Consider the following 18,291-nt stretch of genomic DNA (forward strand, 5'->3'; position numbering starts at 1 on the left):
ACTGGGCATTAATTGCCAGAAAATGCTATATTCTCTTCTCTTTTAGCAGACTAGAGCTTTCTGTGGGACATCTCAAGAGACAGAAGATAGTTAACCTTTATAAGCTCCTTACCATATCAACTTCTGCCTCTACACGACTGTCATAAATTATCTAACGGTTGCTGCAATGTGCTGGATATTGTTATTATTCAAGCTAAAATAAAATCAGGGCTGTCTGAGAAAAGCAGGCTAGTTCTATTCCCATGTTCCTTATTGCTCAGTTGGTGCGTGAAACAGAATCTAAATTTAGAGAATTTTCCAGCACAATTACAATATGTTGTTTTATTAGTTAACCTCTTTCCACTGATTTCCCTGAAATACATTTGAAATTACTATTAATGTGATGAAATTTATCTTAAAAGCCTCATAAACATTCTTCATTTACAGTTGCTGAAGTAATAGTTTGCCCAAAATGTTTATGATGACTGCTATGCATATTAGAATAAAGAAAAATAAAGAAGCCTATAAAAATCTTCAAAATGTTATCATACCATAGTCATCCTGTTTGTTTCCTTTTATTGTAGGTTTACTGTTCTATATTCTCAAATCAGTGTATATATGTGTCTAACTAGTCAAAAGAGGAAAAATTTGAAAGTGGTGTTGATGTAAGAATAAGCTCAAGGGTTTTATGAGAGGAAGACAAAGGGGTTGATCTGAAGTAAGACCTTTCCCTCAAGTGTGACAGAGGCTTTCTATTCAGTGCTGACCATGCTTTGAGCAGGAGGTTAGATGAGAGACTTCCCCAGTTCTTTCCAACCTGACTCATCCTACAATCTATGACAGACTTGGGATTATGCCCAAAAGGAGTCTCCATCAGGAGAAGCTATGTTGGCAGAGAACAAGTGGAAATCACTTGTTAGAGACAAGACACAAAATGAGGGCTGTTGCCCTCATTTCTGACAGCTTACAAAAGGAGCAGGGGCAGTTTTCTGAGAGGAAGTAGTAGTCCTGTGCTGAGGACATGTCTGACTCCTAAATCCAGCCTGACTGGAAAATAACCGTGTCACCTCTTGCCCAGGAGCTCCTCACGTACCTTATCCTCCATCCAGATACTTGCCAACCCAAAGCTTTCAGCACCTCCTTTCTCCAAATCTGTTACCATTCCACAGCTCTGAGCAGCCTTTCCTCAAACTCCCTCCTACCCAGAGCACTGCTTTCTTCAAATTCTTTCTTTGCCCCAAAGCCTTGGATTTCACAGCCCTGTCCTCTTCTAGGACAGTACAGTCCTCTTACTCCACGAAGAGAGCAATCTGTTCTGACATCTACAGCTTCATCTGCTCAGCATCTCCTATTTTGCGTGTTTGCCTTTTTTGGTCTCCCTCCCAGGCTTCCAGGGGCTGGTGGTGGCAGCAGCTGACAAGGTTCCCGCGTTTTCTACCACCCAGTTAATCTGTGTTTTGTAATGTTGAGTTAAAAGTCTGATTTTCGGATTTTGCAAAATCTGAAAAAGTTTTTAGCTTCCGTAGGAAACCTGACTGTGCTTATGAGTCACCCCTTCACTGATAGCTTTGTCTGGAGTAGGAAAATGCACTGGTCTTATCACATGCATCTGCTCAGTGTTTTGCTAGTGCCCTTAAGAAATCCTACCTAGCTGTTAACTACACAAGACTGCTGATACCATAAACATGTGTCTTCCATTATCATGTAGATAACAGATACACTTTAGCAAACAAAGATCATTTGGACAGTTTATCAGCACTGTTCCAGGTCACCTGGGCTTAAAAGACCACAGAGTTGCAAGATTGCCAGTTTGCCCATCTCCTTTAGGAGCCCCTGTGCCCCCGAGGCAGTCACCAGCTGCTTTGTACCTTCAGCCATCTGTTCTCCCTGTGTGGGTCCAAGCCAAAAGCATGCCTGACTCATTTTTTAAATGTTTTTTCATCATCTAGATTAATTGCTTTGTCTCTTATGTTTCCTTTAAGCATTTTTTCCCAGTGCCCCAGTACAAATTGCTGAGCTGTCCGTTCTTCCACATTATGTACTGAAAGATTTCTTAGAATATTTACAGTTCAGAAACCTCTTCAGCAAAGACTTAGTGTTGGGGACGTGACCCCTTCAGGGGTGAGAGATGCTGAAAGTGGCACTGTGAACCCAACCAGAAATGAGCCTCAGGAAGGAGATGGATTTGTATCTGGAAAGTCCCTGGGAAATTTTTAGCACAGTAGAGTAAAAGAGACTTTGCATATGTGCGTTTTCTCTAAGCAAAAAGAAAAAAAGAGGGGAAAGAGAAGCAGTAAGGAAGTTATTTTAATGGGAGTATTTAAGAGTATAAGAACAGCAATACTTGGTGAGGCCAACAGACAGTTCAGTGTAATATATTAGCTCCCCTATAAGTATCTGTTTAGGGACATCTTTAAAAACAAGCAGGCAAGAACGAAGAGATACATCCCCATATGGTCTCCCAGCTCCAGCAGTTTATGAATCAAGTGTTTCTGAGCTGGAGAGAGTCTCTTTTAATAGTGATCAGGGTTTTTTTCCTCAAGAATTCAGCCTAATTCAGTCTCAGTATCTCAACAGTCCTCATTGCTGCAGTGCAGGTTTGAGGTCTTGTTAAAAGATTGATAGAAATTTCCAAAGTTTCTATAAACTATACTCTCAGATTTTTCAAATCAGTATACATGAAGTCTGTATACATAATTGCTCTGCCTTTCTTCAGTTTGCTATTACTTTGCCTACAGGTATAAGTAGCAACTCAGAGCCTGGCTTAATCTTTGTGGCCACAGCTACAGTTTTGTAGATGTGCATGTTATATATATAGTTATATACCTAAACAGTTCATTTTGAATAGTAAGCAAAAACTTTGAAGTAATTATATCATAGATTCACTCTGCTGGGGAAATGATCTTGATGTCAAAGTGAGAAGTTTTATTTCCATATGAACTGTACGTGGTTGTGGTGTCTGCCCAAGAGCAACACTTGCATCCTCGATCGTTTCAGTACTGCAGTGTAACATTCATTGATTTCTCTGGAAATTCATATTGTTCAGAGTTTAACAACTGTTGTTTTCTTCCACAGATAAAGAAGGTTGCAATATATCTATGTCGCAATAACACTATTCAGACAATGGAAGAACTTCTTTTTGAGCTGCAGCAAACCGACCCAGTGAACCCCATAGTCCAACACTGCGATAATCCTCCATTTTACCGCTTTGCTGCCAGTAACAAAGCCTCAGCTGCAGCTTCTGGTATGGCCTGAATGTGTTTTCATTGTGCTCTCCTGCTCTTTTGAGTCTTCATCTCTTTGTAAAAAAACAATCTCTTACTTTTCCATCCATTTGGACCTGTGTACATAAAGTACAAGTTTCAGGGCCTTGTTGCATGTCTAAATTACAGTTCTTTTTAATTCCTAATGGTGTATATGCTTTGTTAACATACGCTTAATTATCTTAACTATTTTAATAGCATATTACCAATATTTGATGCTGTTCAGAATTCTTCCACTCTTCAGAAAACTCCACTCTCTAGTGGTTCTTTTACTCAGAACAAGAAATTATCATCTATGCGGTGATCTTAAGCAGAGTTTCCTGAAAACTGAGAGCCTCAGTGGTGTGGCAGTTCTGTTTTGAAAGGCCTAATGCTATTTCCAAGCTGCAGTAGTCAAATATGCTTAAGAACCAACCCCACATTTAACCTTGTAAATGTTTTGCCAGATCCTTGAAAAACAATAGGCTATGTCACTTGAGCATGAGCTTAGATTAAGGAGTAGAAGACTATCATTCTGTTAATCTACTTGTCAAAGCATGTGAACTTTATACCATCCAGCCATGGAAGCAGGTCCTGGTCTGTAGAAGTGACTGTTCATTCATTCATATGTGCAAGTACTTGCAGGATGGTCACTTTGACTATAGCTGCTAAAAAACCCTTTAAGTTATGGGCTTTTATTGCTTTGCAGATGGTGTCTGCTGCATGTAACAGGTGTTCTTACTCACTTCTCATATACAGGAACCACCTCTAGCAGTAACACTGTTGTAGCTGGCCAAGATAGTTTTCCTGATGCAGAGGAGAACAGAGTGGTGAAAGAGACTGATGAAAGGTTTGTGGCTTGGGGTTTTTTTCCTCCAAAGTGTACATGTTTTCCTAGGCTAAGGGTGAGATGTTGGACAAAGTTCTGCATTGTATTGTGAGGAACTCTGGTGCTCAGACTGTTCCTAAGTGGGGTTATCCCAGTATGTATAATTTTTTTTAAAAAAAGCTATTCTCTTGATTCTAGTTCCCAACTCTTGTTTAAAACTACATTGTAAAGGAACAACTGTTAAACTTACATTGAATGAATTGTGCTCAGTAGGTCATGGTTTTGTAGGAACTATCCACAAAGGTGAAAGAAAAAAACAGGAAAGTGCACCAAATAATAACTACTAAAATCTTTACGAAAAATCAAATTTGATCACATCATTTGATTTCATGGACAGTGTGTAAAATTTGGTTTGCAGACTGTGCTGGTGATTATGTCAGTGATTGCAAAGACACCTCCTTTGGATGAAATGTCTTATAGAGGACAGCTATGGAAAATATCTTGCTTATAAATCATATATTCAGTTTAGACTTTTGCTACTTATGGTGCATACTGACAAATGACAAATGAATAAATGCAAAGCCTAAAGGCCATCAGATCCTAGAGCACAGACATACAGATTGTTTCTCTCACAGAAACACTCTTAGTTTTGCAGGAGAACTTTGGACAATTTATAATAGCATTTGTCAGTAAGTGTATTAGTATTACATTAGTTGCTTATAGTCACTAGTATCACTTCAGTAGTCTGACCCACCTTCCCTAAGTTTCAGAGCTTAGAGGTACAGAGAAAATTAGGTGAGCAAACCTTTCTGTACTTCAGAACCTTTTGAATTACTTGCCTGCTACATGTTATAAACATTAGTAGCATTTTGTCAGGTTATTTATATGTGTCTGCTAATTTAAATGCAAGTAAAAAAAGTCACTCAGTGCTAAGTAAGGTTTCAAATTGGTAGTAAAATGGATTTGACTCTAAATGATGTTTTTCAGTATATGCACTAGAAATGTACTTAAAAAGATAATAAAGTTCTTTTTTTCTCTGAATTATTTTATCATTCTTTACATAAGTGTTTATGACTGTATAGTTTTACGATAGATTTTTATTCAGTTGATTCACAGCCAAGTTGAGCAAACATCTCCTGTAGTACTTTCAGTTGGGATTTCTTGCCTTTTGTAAGTTTTAAATGTGACTCCAGAAAGGTTTTTAGCATTCAGATCTGCCAGAGACTTTATGATAAAAATGAAAGGAAAATGACAAAGTTCTGATATTGGTATTCAGGTTCCTGCTGAAAGACACCTCAGAAAAGAATGGAAAATAATTTGCCTGAATTCAGTGCTGGCATTTATGTTACCAAAGCCGGCTGTAAGTGCATCTGTACTTCAAAACCAGTGTGTCAACCTTAGAATGTCCATTAATATTGACTTCATGTGTCAAGGCATACGAAATAATGAAGGTCATTGATACAATACCATGTATTGGATGGCTCACGATGCCTTTATGTCAACTGTACAAGGGATTTATTGCACCCTTATGGGACACACATGCTTTGGAGACAGTGTAATATGTTGTTGTATAGTGAAATATCCTGCACGAAGGTGTATGAACATTAGTAAGAAATTGAATTGAATTTTTTCTATAAAATTTTCAGTCTTGTCTTGTTTGATACATTGTTATTTGTAATTAGTTTCCTAGTTTTGCAGGAATGGCAATGGTTTTAGATCATCACTAGTGCGTGAGCTGTCAGTGTGGCTCCTCTCGTTCCAGTTCAGGCCTGATTACTCTGAGAATACAAGCTGGAGGAAGTCAAAGGAGATCACCAGGAAAAGTTAGCTTAGCATGAATCTTCGGCAGATTTGAGGACAGCTGTGAGCAGTTTTCTCTGGCTCTCATATCCCTTAACTTCTCTATTAGGTCTGCTCTGGCATTTGCTGGACTCTCCTCTTGAAGGGTGATCTGCTGTAGTTCATCCTGCTTGGTTCCTGTGCAGGCTTGGCTTTGGGCTATCCAGTCAGTCACAGAATCACAGAATATTCTGAGCTGGGAGAGACCCACAAGGATCATGGAGTCCAACTCTGAAGTGAATGGCCCAAATGGGGATCGAACCCACAGCCTTGGCATTATTAGCACCATGCTTTAACTGCTGTATCAAGTTGGCAGGATTTTACCCATGAACATGATCTGTGACAAATACTAGCTATGAACAGTTTATATCTCAGTTCATGCTTAGCAGTTTCGTGCTTCAAAAAAATCACACATTTGCAGCATAAGAGTTTCCCTTTGCTGAATTTTAAAAGCTTGTGACACAGGGGCACACTGTTAGAACTTCTCATAAACTGGCTGCAAAAACGTTTTGTGGCAAGGATCAGCATTACATTCAATTGCTCTCCTGTGAAAGTGCATGCTTAAGGAAATGCTGGGGGGTTTTTTTTAGGGTAAACATTTAAGTCCAGATGTTTAAATGTCAGTCTGTGTTTTTAACAAAGATTTTTTTCTTGTATTTGAAGGTTCAGTAATGTCGTCAGAGCACATACCCGACTCGAATCGCGCTACAGTAATAGCTCTGGAGGGTCTTATGATGATGACAAAAGTAAGTTCTCTTCAATTAGTGAAATATCTGGTGTTTTGGTTGGAGAGGAAAACATTCTAATGACCATCAGAGCCTCTCTGTTTAAGTTCTGTATAAACAGTAATGTAGCATCACCATTCAGCGAGTGTCCTTATTTTACCTTCATACCTCATTTAATTAATTTACTTTGTTTAATCTGGGTTCAGTCAAATGCATTTGAAGGCCAGAGAACTTCACAGAAAGCAGCAGCAGAGAATCCTCCAGAGAGTAACATATTGGGCCTTCCATACATGGCAAGGCAAAAGACTTCTAAGAGCATTAGAGCTTGTGCCATTTGGCAGTATATCCCTCCAGATCAAGTACTGTTGTATGAGCATGAAAAGAGGTTGAGGAGTTTCCAAATATGAGATCTTATCTCATCTTTAGCTTTTATCTGCTCTCTGCAACCAGTTTCTGGCTGCACTGTGCAAACGTGTGTTAGAGGGGAGATGGGGCTCCTGAGCATGCTTCTTGGTCTTTCTGTATTTCTGCTAAATGGGCTGTAAATGGACACCTGGTGCTCTCTCCAGAGATTCCAAAGAAAACCAATGTTAACTATTGAACAATAGTGCAAAACTGAGGAGTTGGATGGCTTGACTTGGTTTCTGGAAGACAATTTACATATTTTGGCTAGGCCCTAACCAAATGTAAAAGAGGCAAGATCTTGTTATTGACTTTCATCTCTGGTTTATTAAAGCCACGTCAAGTACAATATAGCCCATAATGTCTTGGTTTGGTATTACAGACACCATTTTGGAACAGTATTTTGACATTAAAAGTAAAGATTTTATGTTTTTCTTAATCCAAGTAATTTTTGGCAATACTCTTAGGCAAAATACACAGACTGTAAAATATGTTACAATAGGATAATTTAATGTACACCAACAACTACTATTCATAATTATGAAGCACAGTACCGATAAAATATTGTGTATGTACAAACTCCAGTGTTGAAATACATTAAAAAATGTGCAACATCTTGAACTCAGTGGGGTTCAGTACATTTGTCTCGGATTTTTTTTGGCTTTCTAGTGCTGCATCTACTTCAAATGCTTCACCAGAAGTTAATTGAAGCACTGGTGCTAATCTGATCTGCATGAACAATCTTTCAAGACAGAAAAATGTTTATATTATCAGAACAGCCTTCACAAATATCTGGTTTTGACAAGATCTTAGAGTGATAAAAGGTTAAAAAATATGAAATTTTCTTTGCTCTTTTGGAATGTCTCCTCCAGCCAGTGCCCAAATGTTTTTTCCTGCCTGTACCTGCAAGGTTTGTAGTACTGTGAATATTTATGCGAAGCGTGCTCCTCACAGGGGTTCCTTTAGCAAGTATGTGAATACCTAGAAGGAAAATAAAATGTATTTTGCTTAGCTACTGACATTTATGTAGAATTCTAATAAGAAAAAGTAATTCTTCTACCTCTCGTCATTCTACAAGAAACACAATGCAACTTCCATTAAGAAAGCGCAACTTCGTCCCTCAGCCAGCCAGCCCAGGCTGTGAAGGATTTGGGGGTATGGCTTCTCCTCTCTCTCCAGTCTACTTGAACATTCATGTATTGCTGAGGATATAGATAGGGAACACAGCTCTGCAGCACAGAAACTCTTTTGTTCAGGCAAGGATTGTATGCATCTTCAAGGTGCTTCTTTTCTTTTTTTTCTCAGTCTGCACATAAACCTGTGAAAACAGAAGTGAGGATTTAGGTCTTAGTGTTAACTTCATGAAGCACTTTTCTATGAAACACTTAAACTGGTACAAATAAGTAGTTCCTGTGCAGTGCTTTGTCTGTGAAAAGTATCTGGCAAACATTATCTGGTTAATTCTTAGAAGAAGAATATGTGAAAATGCCATACTTTGCTACATTATTAAGTCAGTTTATTCTTCTTTATCTGTAACTAATTAACCATCCTCCAGAGAATCTAAGTAGAGGTCTAAATCATAAAGATATAAAGTGTTCCTCAAAAGACCAGCACTTAAGAATGGAAGTTATAAAGTTGGCAATCTAGAAATAATTGGAGGAACAGCTACTGCATTGCAGGTCTCCTGAAGATCTGGAAATCTGAACAAAGTGGTGATGTTCACTAGAAAAATCTGGCTCTGATACTTTTGTAGGCATCAAAACAGTTTTGATAAAGCATCAGATACATGCCGTTAAAAAAAAAAAAAGGAAAGTGCTGAGAGTTTCAAGCTTACCTAAAATACAAAAGCATAACAAAACAAAACAAACGAACAAACAAACAAAAAGACAAAAAGAAGGAACAGAACAAAAAATAACACTCATTAAAAATTCAAAAAGGGCAATGTTTGAATGTACGTCAAAAACAGACCTGGAAAGGATACTTTCCATGGCAGTGTATCACAGACTGCCAAACCTCAGAAATAAAAACTGACCAGTGGGAAAATCAAGTGGAATGAGAGGGAACAAAATACAGGAGAGATGAACGAAACTGTGCAGCTGAGACAAGACAGAAAGTGGTGGAAATAACTTACTTGACCCACATCACTGCAGATAAACAGGTGGAAGAAAAAAACCCTAATGCTCATTAACAAACAGCAGCTGTCATACTAAAGCAAAGTTAAATACATCTTTGAGAAATTCAAGATATAATTCATCCCTGTTGAAAGAAAATTACCCTGAAGATGTTTTTTGCATTCCTTATGCCTCCTTGCTAGTTCAGGACATTTAACTTCTGCCTTTGTAGCATCGCTCAGCAGGGCACTGGTGAGGAGTTGCAAGAATGTGTAACTGGTACTCAGCTCCTTGCAGCAGATGGCTTCTGACAGCAGCTTTGTTGGCTGAACTTTTCCCTCATTTTTGAAGAGAAAGTCTGTTGCTTGATGCTTTGTGATCTGGATCCAAAGCTACTAAGTGACAGCAGGGATTCAGCTGCTGCTCCTACCATTCAGTGCTGTCTGCCTGGAATCTCTTTAATTTCCAGAAGCATGAAAGAGGGATTAAAAATGCATCACTTGTTATTGAATGCAGGAATTTGCAAACCTCATGGCATCTTATCACATTATTCCAAACAGCTGAACTCACATGTTAGCATAAAATCTATTTTAGTATTTCTCAAAAATAGGTAACCAGACTTGAGTTTTATGCAGTTTTTTTGAATGCTTTTCAATGCAGATGATCCTGTTTCTCCATATACAAGCTGGTTATTGAATATTGTTGAAACCAAACAGCCACATCCCCTGCCCATGCCTTACAATGGAGGATGCTGGGCACCACTTGTGGACTATCTCCCAGAAACCATCACACCTCGGGGACCCCTTCATAGGTGAGCAGTTTCTCATTCTAACATTTCAGACAGTGAGATGTTTCCTCTTAGTCGTTGACCAACACCAACCCAACTGTCCCACCACTCAGAACATCTGAAAATCATACATTCAATTTCTGCTGATTTCCAGTGCAAAAATCAACATGCAATTAAAGCTCACAATTCTACCAGATTTCTGCCAGAAAGCCTATTTACAATGTAGGACATCACTGATAAAAATAAGACTGTTGAAACAACTGAAACAGAAAAGGGAAATTTCTTTTTCCCAGGCCTTTGTGCCTGTTATTCCTAGCACTTTGTTCTTTTATTCTAACTAGGCTGTGAATATTCTGAAATTCCTCTTTTACATAATTTGTATTGACAATAATAGGTTTTTTCCTGTAATGGGTGCTTATTTACTTGATACTATAACTAAAGTGCTTCATCATTAACCATATTGAGAAGAAATGCTACAAATGTGTAAATTTATAGGTTGTGTATTTCTTCAGAAATAGGCATCCTGTTTCTGCTTTCCTATTTCCAAGAGGTTTGAAACTGATGCTGTGGTTTAACTTCCAGGTGCAATATTGCTGTTATCTTCATGACCGAGATGGTAGTGGATCACAGTGTGAGAGAAGATTGGGCTCTTCACCTCCCTTTATTGCTACATGCTCTCTTTTTAGGTAAGACCAACAGAACAAGAAACAAAGTGTAAATGTACTGTTGTCCTTTTACTTTAGTTTTGCTGAAGCTGTAGAACTGTGTTTCTCACATGTTTTATGATTTCCTCCCCCCACCCTAAAAGAAACAGCCCAAGGCAGTTACAGTCTGTAAATTAGTCTCAAAACTTTGAAGCTTTTTAATATTTTGGCCAATTTCACCTAAATCTGAGAGGTATGTAGAAAGCCATGCAAATAAACATATGCAGAAACAGAGTTATGATACTAGTAATCCATTAGAACAATGTCTTTAGTTATTTGTTTGTGCAATAAGGTTTCAAAATCACAGATTTTTTATAAGGAATAAATATTTATTTATTAATACCGTTTGAGACAATCCCTCGGTTATATGAATTAAAACTAAATTTAACTGGTAGCAAAATGTAACTGGTTTGGTGGTAACTAAAGTGAGATCACAGCTTTCAGGCTTCAAGTTCAGTTTCTCTAGAGTTATACCTCCTGTGGAAAATTTTTCTGTTCTGCAGTAGAGCTCTTGTGAGGTTGTAAGGAAGTTATGCTACACATTAGCCAAGGGTGTGAATGTAGTTAAAAATAAAGTATTGCTGTCCTGTTGCAATGTAAGCAGGCAGATGCATCTGACTGAAAGGCAAACTAGAAACTAGTATGGCAGCTAGCTGAAGAGCTGGTATCCTTACATTTATTGGAAGGAGTGAGAAAATATTAAAATGAAAGAATTTTGCAATGTATGTGTGTTTAATAGGCTATTGAATGGTTTGTAGTACTGTTGGTGAAGCAAGCAGGCAGACTGCTGGTTTGAACTTCCTAGCTCTAGTGCATGAAAATCACTGCTGTTTAAAATCTCTTTTGCAACCAGTGTGAAATGAGTTGAGCAGCTAGACTCCTTTCCCATGGAAATGTATCCATGTCACAGAAGCTTACCCTCCTTGGAACTCTTCCAGGTTCAAGAAGGCACCAGCACTGGACAAGCACAAAGACTGAACTGTCCTTCTCACTTCCTAGTTAGCAGAGCTGTGCCAATACTTTCATACAACCTTGAGGTTTAATAGGATTTCAGCTACAAGTGTTGCCAATATAGAATTTATTTTCAACTAAAATAATTTTTTACGTCCTTTCAGATGTGTGTTAAAACAAGGTAGGATGCGTTCGTTATCTCCTGGTAGGTGGAAGTAAATGGAGAAAGGGGAATAGGAACAGAAACCTTAAGAAGCTGAAAAAGAGGTGGACAGGATGGCCGCAGTTCTTTGGAGGAGGCTACTGGGAGATGAGTGAGACCAAGGGTCACAGGGCCTCCAAAGAATTGCCCTTAGGAGCCAAAGGCACAGTGTTCAGACTATGACAGTATGAGCAGCTTTATTATTGCAGGCCAAACAAGAACCAGCATGAATAGAGTATATTAGAAAATACCTGACTTGAAAGATCTGCCGGCTGCTGCCACACAGAGTAATGAAGTAGCTGCTTTTTTAAAGAGGAATATATCCTGAGAAGAGAGGAGTTGAAGAAGAAAAAAATTAATTTTTTCAGCACTGAAACTACTCCTAAACAGAAGAAAGTATGTTTAAATATACTGCAAGGTACTGAAAGAGAATCAAAAAGAGATTACTAAAACAGAGTGCAGAGATAGCTGTTTCCTTCATATTTGTGATTGGTGAACTATTCAGGCTGTTTTAAAATCTTACAGATATCAGCAGTGTAAACCAAATCAGAGTCTTTCAGTGCTATATCTTCAGTCTGAGTTCTGCATCCTGATTTAGGGGCTAATTTCTCATGCTACTCACTGGTAGTTGAAGTTCTTTTTCAAGTTATTTGTCTCTAAGGTCCTTTTTTAATAAATCAGTATCTGCCTCTTACAGTTTGCACTCATTCTAAAGCTGATATCTGTCCCAGAAAGCCAGATACTGTGGTAAGCAGTGTAATTACAACCACCATCAAGAACACCTCATCTTTAAAGGTTTTACAGACCTGTCAAATTAACATTGCAGTGAGCCAGAATGCAGAAAGCTGTACTGCCACTCAGTCTTTGTACCTCCTGTGTGAGACCCCAGACTGGAAACTAAGCATACACATACATTTTAGTAACAGAACTAGTGACTGTGTCTGGAAATACTCCATCTTTTGTTTATTTGCTCTGTTGTCATGAACTGGCTTGGAATTTTTGCTATTTCTGGAATGTGACCTTGTTTATTATTACTTCATATTCAGAGATTGCTGTAACCTTTTCTTTTAGGTCTTGACCATTACCGCCCAGAGGTCTTTGAACACAGTAAAAAGTTACTGCTTCACCTTTTGATTGCATTATCTTGCAATAACAACTATCAAGCCATTGCGTCTGTGCTTCTTCAGACCAGAGAGATGAATGAGACCAAGACTCTGACAGTACAACCAGCATACTTACCTGAATATCTTTACACGGGTAATGAAGCAAAAGAAGAACACTGTATCATACTGTCAGGTTTTGATAAATCAAAGTAATAAAGTGGCAAATATGAACAGTTCCCATTAATATTAATTCCATGTGAACTACCCTAGAGGTGCATGCCATTTATGATTAGATAACTTTTCATAATAGTGAGAAAGTTATCTAATGTAAGGCAAAATATGTAATGTAGTATTTTAAAATTAATAGGGCTAAAACTTCTTGATTCCCCCCTCAGGGAGCCAGGGCTACTTGAGATGAGAACAGTCATTCCTCAACCTTAAAAGAAATGAGTATAATAATTCTAACACAGAAAGAGCAGCAAGAATGTGCAGTTCAGATTTTCCATTATTAAGTTAAATTTCACATGATACACACCCTCCTTTATATCACTGAGACATTTCATTTCTGTCCTGAAATCTGTTTCTACATTAGGAGGCTTACTTCAGACCTCTGCTGAGGTCAGTGTTCTATTACTTTTAGCGATCTACCTGTTTTTAAGGAGCTGGTTGGGAACAGTTTGCAGAAAGCTGCTAGTTAGATTTTCTGTTGTCATATAATATTACTGAAAGCAAGTGTACCGTTGAGTTTTGAAGGAATCAGAGAATCAATATAAAGTTATGGATGTAGGATTATTTGTTGCAAGAGGGTGAAGAACTTTACCATACAGTGAAAAACGAAAAGTAAAGATTCTCAAATTAGTGGTGTTTCCATGGTTCCTTAGGAAGTAATAAGTAATTTGGCTTTATGAAGAATATTACTTGATAACTTATTATTTTTTCTGAGACACAACAAAATTATTTTAAAGTAATGAGCAGATGGGATAGGTATTTTAGGTTGATTAATTATTTTGGCCAAAGATTTCTTTTCCAGGGCATACCTATGAATTATTAAATGCAGAATAAAATTCTTACATTAAAATTATATTACTGCTTTTCTGACAAAATGAAAAAGTGTTTTCATTATTGCATCTGAAAAATGTGATTGGTACCCTGAGTCTGACCCTCTGAAGTTCAAGAAGTTATCAAGACTTGGTATTTTGGACTGGTTTTTGAGAAGCTAATATAAAGAGTGAGAGTGTGGGTGAGTAGCTATAGCAAAGAATCCTAACTGAAAACACTTGAGCTCAGGTTTGTTCCACATAATGTCAGGCAACTAAATTAAGAGTCTTCTGATTTGCAATGGATTTTGTCCTGCTCCCATTTTTCCCACAAGGCCATTTTTTTCTGTTGTAGATACAGCCTAACATGATTAAAAGTCTAACCTTAAGAAAACAGGTCTTAGTTTCTAATTTTAGCTCTGAAACTGTGGCAAGCTTTTGATGTAGCAGAGCTCTTACTCAGGTATTTCATCCTAATGCTGAAAATACTTTGCATGACTAGTCCAGTGGTTACAGTTACTAAAGGTGTTGAACAGAAGCCTTAAATATTTGTGTCTTGATTTCCATTACATTTGTAAAATTAGACAGCATAATTGTCCTAAAAATTCCACCCTGCAGTTTTTTTCCACATCAGACTAGTCTAGAGAAGTGAACTTCGCATGCACTTTGCCAACTTCTAAATTCACTTTACGAAAAGTCCTACTTCTGAATGTAAAACGCCCTAGAATATTTGTTTTCCAAGTACTGTTGTCCTTGTGCAGTAAAAAAAGAAATCTGGCCTTGATATTTTTCATTTTAGACTGGATTCTACACATTTAGAAACAAAGTACCATCTTCACTCCCATCAGCATTTGAGGGTTGTTGTGTTCTGCAGGTTTTCCCCACATTTCCCAGTGGAAGGTTTTTGCTGCTGACTCTGAAAAGAGCTGCTTGGCAGACACTTCCATCTGCAAAGCTGGCCCAACAGTGCATTCCATCTTTATCTCCTCCCTTTTGGCTGGCAGGTGGCTTTGACTTTCTGCGGGAATACCAGTCCTCTCCAGTGCCAGACTCTGGCTTGAGCTCCAGCTCCACCTCCTCCAGTATCAGTCTGGGAGGCAGCAGTGGAAATCTCCCACAGATTACACAAGAAGTTGAGGACATGGACACTGCAGCTGAATCAGATGAGAAAGCAAACAAATTAATTGAGTTCCTGACAACCAGGTAATGCAGATAAGCAGAAGATATGTTTGTGCTCGAAATGCATACTTTCATGAAGCAACTTAAAGGAAAATGACTGAGCTTTAATAGTAATTGCAGACTCCCATTCCTCTTTTATTGATATGTACCTTAGTAGGTAGGTACTTAAAAGCACTACAGTGTCAGAAAAAAACAGAAAAAAATCTTGTCTGACAGAAACAAAATGTTTAATTGACTTATAGTTTTATGTTCAGCAATGAACTAATGGAAGAAGACAGTTTTATTATTATAAAATAAGACATAAATTGTACAGGCCATAGTGAAAGGCCATAGTGAAACTAATATTAACTACCAACCACAGCCAGCAGATTGTAGGCACAATCTTAAATTGAAAAACAGGGATTTGTTTATGCTGCTCTTTACACAGCATAGCTTATATTTTAAAATTTACAGCATGGGAATATTTCTTTATTTGTATTTAAAATTCTGTTCAGTTGCATGTTTTCCAGGTCATCACCCTGTAAATATCTAAGGGGCTGTAAAGATTATATATTTTAACTGATTACATTTATTTCAGATAACTCAATTTTTGCACTTTATTATGTATCTCTTTAAGGGCATTTGGTCCACTTTGGTGCCATGAAGATATCACTCCCAAAAATCAGAACACCAAGAGTGCTGAACAGCTCACTAATTTTCTCCGCCATGTTGTATCTGTATTTAAAGATTCCAAGTCAGGTGGTAAATATTTCCTTTCATAACTAAAAAAATATTCCCTTGTGGTCACACTTAATGTTTATCCCATGACTTGGTAGATCTGCTTATGCAGAAGCACAATAAATATGTCTTAACAAGAATGTATGACATATGAAAGAATTGCTTTAGAACAGTCATGCTAGATTAAATGGTGGCTAAATGTTGAACTGAATATTTCTTCAAAGCTGTTGGTAGAAAGCCTTTTGATTGGTTCTGCCAGATAAAATCTCTTCTGTGTCCTGTTGGTAAAATACATCACAGCTACTAAGTAAATGTACTTTGTTAAATTTCTTCTGGCAATAAAAATTTAATTTTCATTTATTATGTTTTTAGAACTTAGGAAATGTGCTGATTGTATTTTGAAAACCAACACAGTCACTAATTAAATATCTTCCAAGATCAAAGCAGAATGCAGCATCAGTATTTATATTAAAGATCTTATCCAAAGCCTTCTGAAGCTAATAGAAAGACTCCTAATTCAACTTGGCTTTAGGTTTGGGAATTTTCAGAAGTTACTATTGCTGCCAGGAAGAACAGTGGATGGCTTGAAAGTTTGTCCAGGAACTGTAAAAAAATAAATCAGGTTATTAATTTCAGACTCAGAAATTTGTTTTGGAGTTAATTTTCTTGCATTCTGTGCAAAATAAATGTAAGATTCTCCAAAGCACAGACATTTCTGCATCTCCATTTCTCACAGTGATTGCAGTGTATGCTAACAAGCATATCCTCCTCACAGAGTAGGTTCAGCCTGTTTATGACCCACAGTAAAGTCTGTAGTAAAAAGGAAAAAAAAAATGACACCCTTTTCTTTTGCTTAGGTTTTCATTTGGAGCAGCATCTGAGTGAAGTTGCTTTACAAACAGCACTTTCAAGCTCTTCCAGACATTACGCTGGTCGCTCTTTCCAGATATTCAGGGCCCTAAAGCAGCCGCTTTCTGCACACGCATTGTCTGACCTCCTGTCAAGATTGGTGGAAGTTATTGGAGAGCATGGAGATGAGATTCAGGTATGCATGTGTAAATAATGCTTCTTAGAACTGTTGATTCAATGCATACTTAATTTAAAATTACCATTTTAACAAGGTGTTGTGGAGTCATGCGATGAGGAGTAGAATGTGGCCTTAGGAAATGTTACTTCTGAGTTTGCTGAGTTCATATGTACCTTATCTAAGCTTTCTTCAGGCTGTTACAATCTTATATAGCTCTAAAGAGAAGAACTAGAAAATATTAGTTGAAAATAGAAAAATTGTCACTCAAAATGAAATCATTGTGATGACTCTTTTTTCCTTTTCAGCTTCATTAATTTGTGCTTAAGGAATCCATCATCTATCTGGTGATGTAATCTTACAACATGAAGTAGACACCATCTCATTCTTCAAATGCTAACATGTTTAGGAATAAGGAAATCCACACCATCCATAATAGTACAAAGCTTACACTGGCTTAACTCAATACAGACCTTTCACTGCACTATGATGTTCACTCTGTTTAGCTAAACAGTCTGAAATTTTACAATCAGAGACTATTTATTGCAAGATTCAAGACTTAATAAAGGGAAATACTGGCTCTCAGTAAGGAATAGACTGACATCACATCCATATTTTACTTAGGTAATGAAACTGCCACAAGATGACAGTAATACTCTGTCACAACTGCTTGTGTAGAACTTAAATCAGTGACCTGCAAGTCAGAGGTTCACTGTGCCATTACCAATCCCTTGATGAGATATGTGCCCTTCTTGCATAGCTTCATAGATCATTCAGAGGCAGAAAATAAAACGCGCTTGTAGTGACATTTTAATGTTCAGGGCAGTGGCTTTGATGTGAATGTTGGGGTTTTTTCAGGAGAAATTATAGGTTTTCAGTAGGTGCCTGTTCCTTTTATTAACTGAAGATTTTTAAATGTTACTTTTTTTAATGTCTTTGTTAAAATGCTTAACCTCCTGCATTGATAGGGGTATGTAATGGAGGCACTACTTACTTTGGAAGCTGCAGTGGACAACCTGTCTGACTGTTTGAAGAACAGTGATCTTTTGACGGTGTTATCACGGTAAGAATCTGTTCTCCTAACTGAATTTTTTTAATGTTTCATGACATTAAGTGTGCAGTTCTGCATTGAAAAAACAATTTTCATAAGACTGAGCTCATTTGTAACTTTCCAAGAACCAGACTATGAGCACATTTCAGCCAAATTTTGCCATAGTTGAAATAATGTTGATGGAACTAATAAAACTTCACAACGTGTTGTAAATTCTACCTTGCTGCCACTTGGATATAACCTACTTTAACATCCTTTAAAAATACTGTATTTTTGCACCTTTGTATCATATACCTGAAAACATATCTGGGAAGGAACACAGGTTTTGTAATACTGGTTTCATACAACATGTCATTCTCAGGTGAAGTATTCCCCAAGAAGTAAACGATCATGGTTTGTTCTCCTCAAT

At 37.6% G+C, this 18,291-nt stretch overlaps 1 protein-coding gene across 14 annotated transcripts in view; it reads left to right on the plus strand.

Moving 5' to 3' along the window:
* Window positions 1-18,291, plus strand: part of FRY (FRY microtubule binding protein) — a 234,016-nt gene that overhangs the window by 164,437 nt on the left and 51,288 nt on the right. For 8 of the 14 annotated variants that reach the window (XM_032099556.1, XM_032099544.1, XM_032099547.1 and 5 more), the window contains 10 exons: window positions 3,055-3,223; window positions 3,981-4,071; window positions 6,553-6,635; window positions 9,788-9,938; window positions 10,497-10,600; window positions 12,843-13,028; window positions 14,916-15,114; window positions 15,707-15,831; window positions 16,665-16,852; window positions 17,800-17,894. In XM_032099556.1, coding sequence (XP_031955447.1) covers window positions 3,055-3,223; window positions 3,981-4,071; window positions 6,553-6,635; window positions 9,788-9,938; window positions 10,497-10,600; window positions 12,843-13,028; window positions 14,916-15,114; window positions 15,707-15,831; window positions 16,665-16,852; window positions 17,800-17,894 — 1,391 coding nt within the window. The remainder of the gene's footprint in view (window positions 1-3,054; window positions 3,224-3,980; window positions 4,072-6,552; window positions 6,636-9,787; window positions 9,939-10,496; window positions 10,601-12,842; window positions 13,029-14,915; window positions 15,115-15,706; window positions 15,832-16,664; window positions 16,853-17,799; window positions 17,895-18,291) is intronic. The other 6 variants (XM_032099545.1, XM_032099548.1, XM_032099552.1 and 3 more) reach the window with 1 other exon arrangement.

Source organism: Corvus moneduloides, chromosome 2 (genome assembly GCF_009650955.1).
Source record: "Corvus moneduloides isolate bCorMon1 chromosome 2, bCorMon1.pri, whole genome shotgun sequence".
NCBI lineage: Eukaryota > Metazoa > Chordata > Aves > Passeriformes > Corvidae > Corvus > Corvus moneduloides.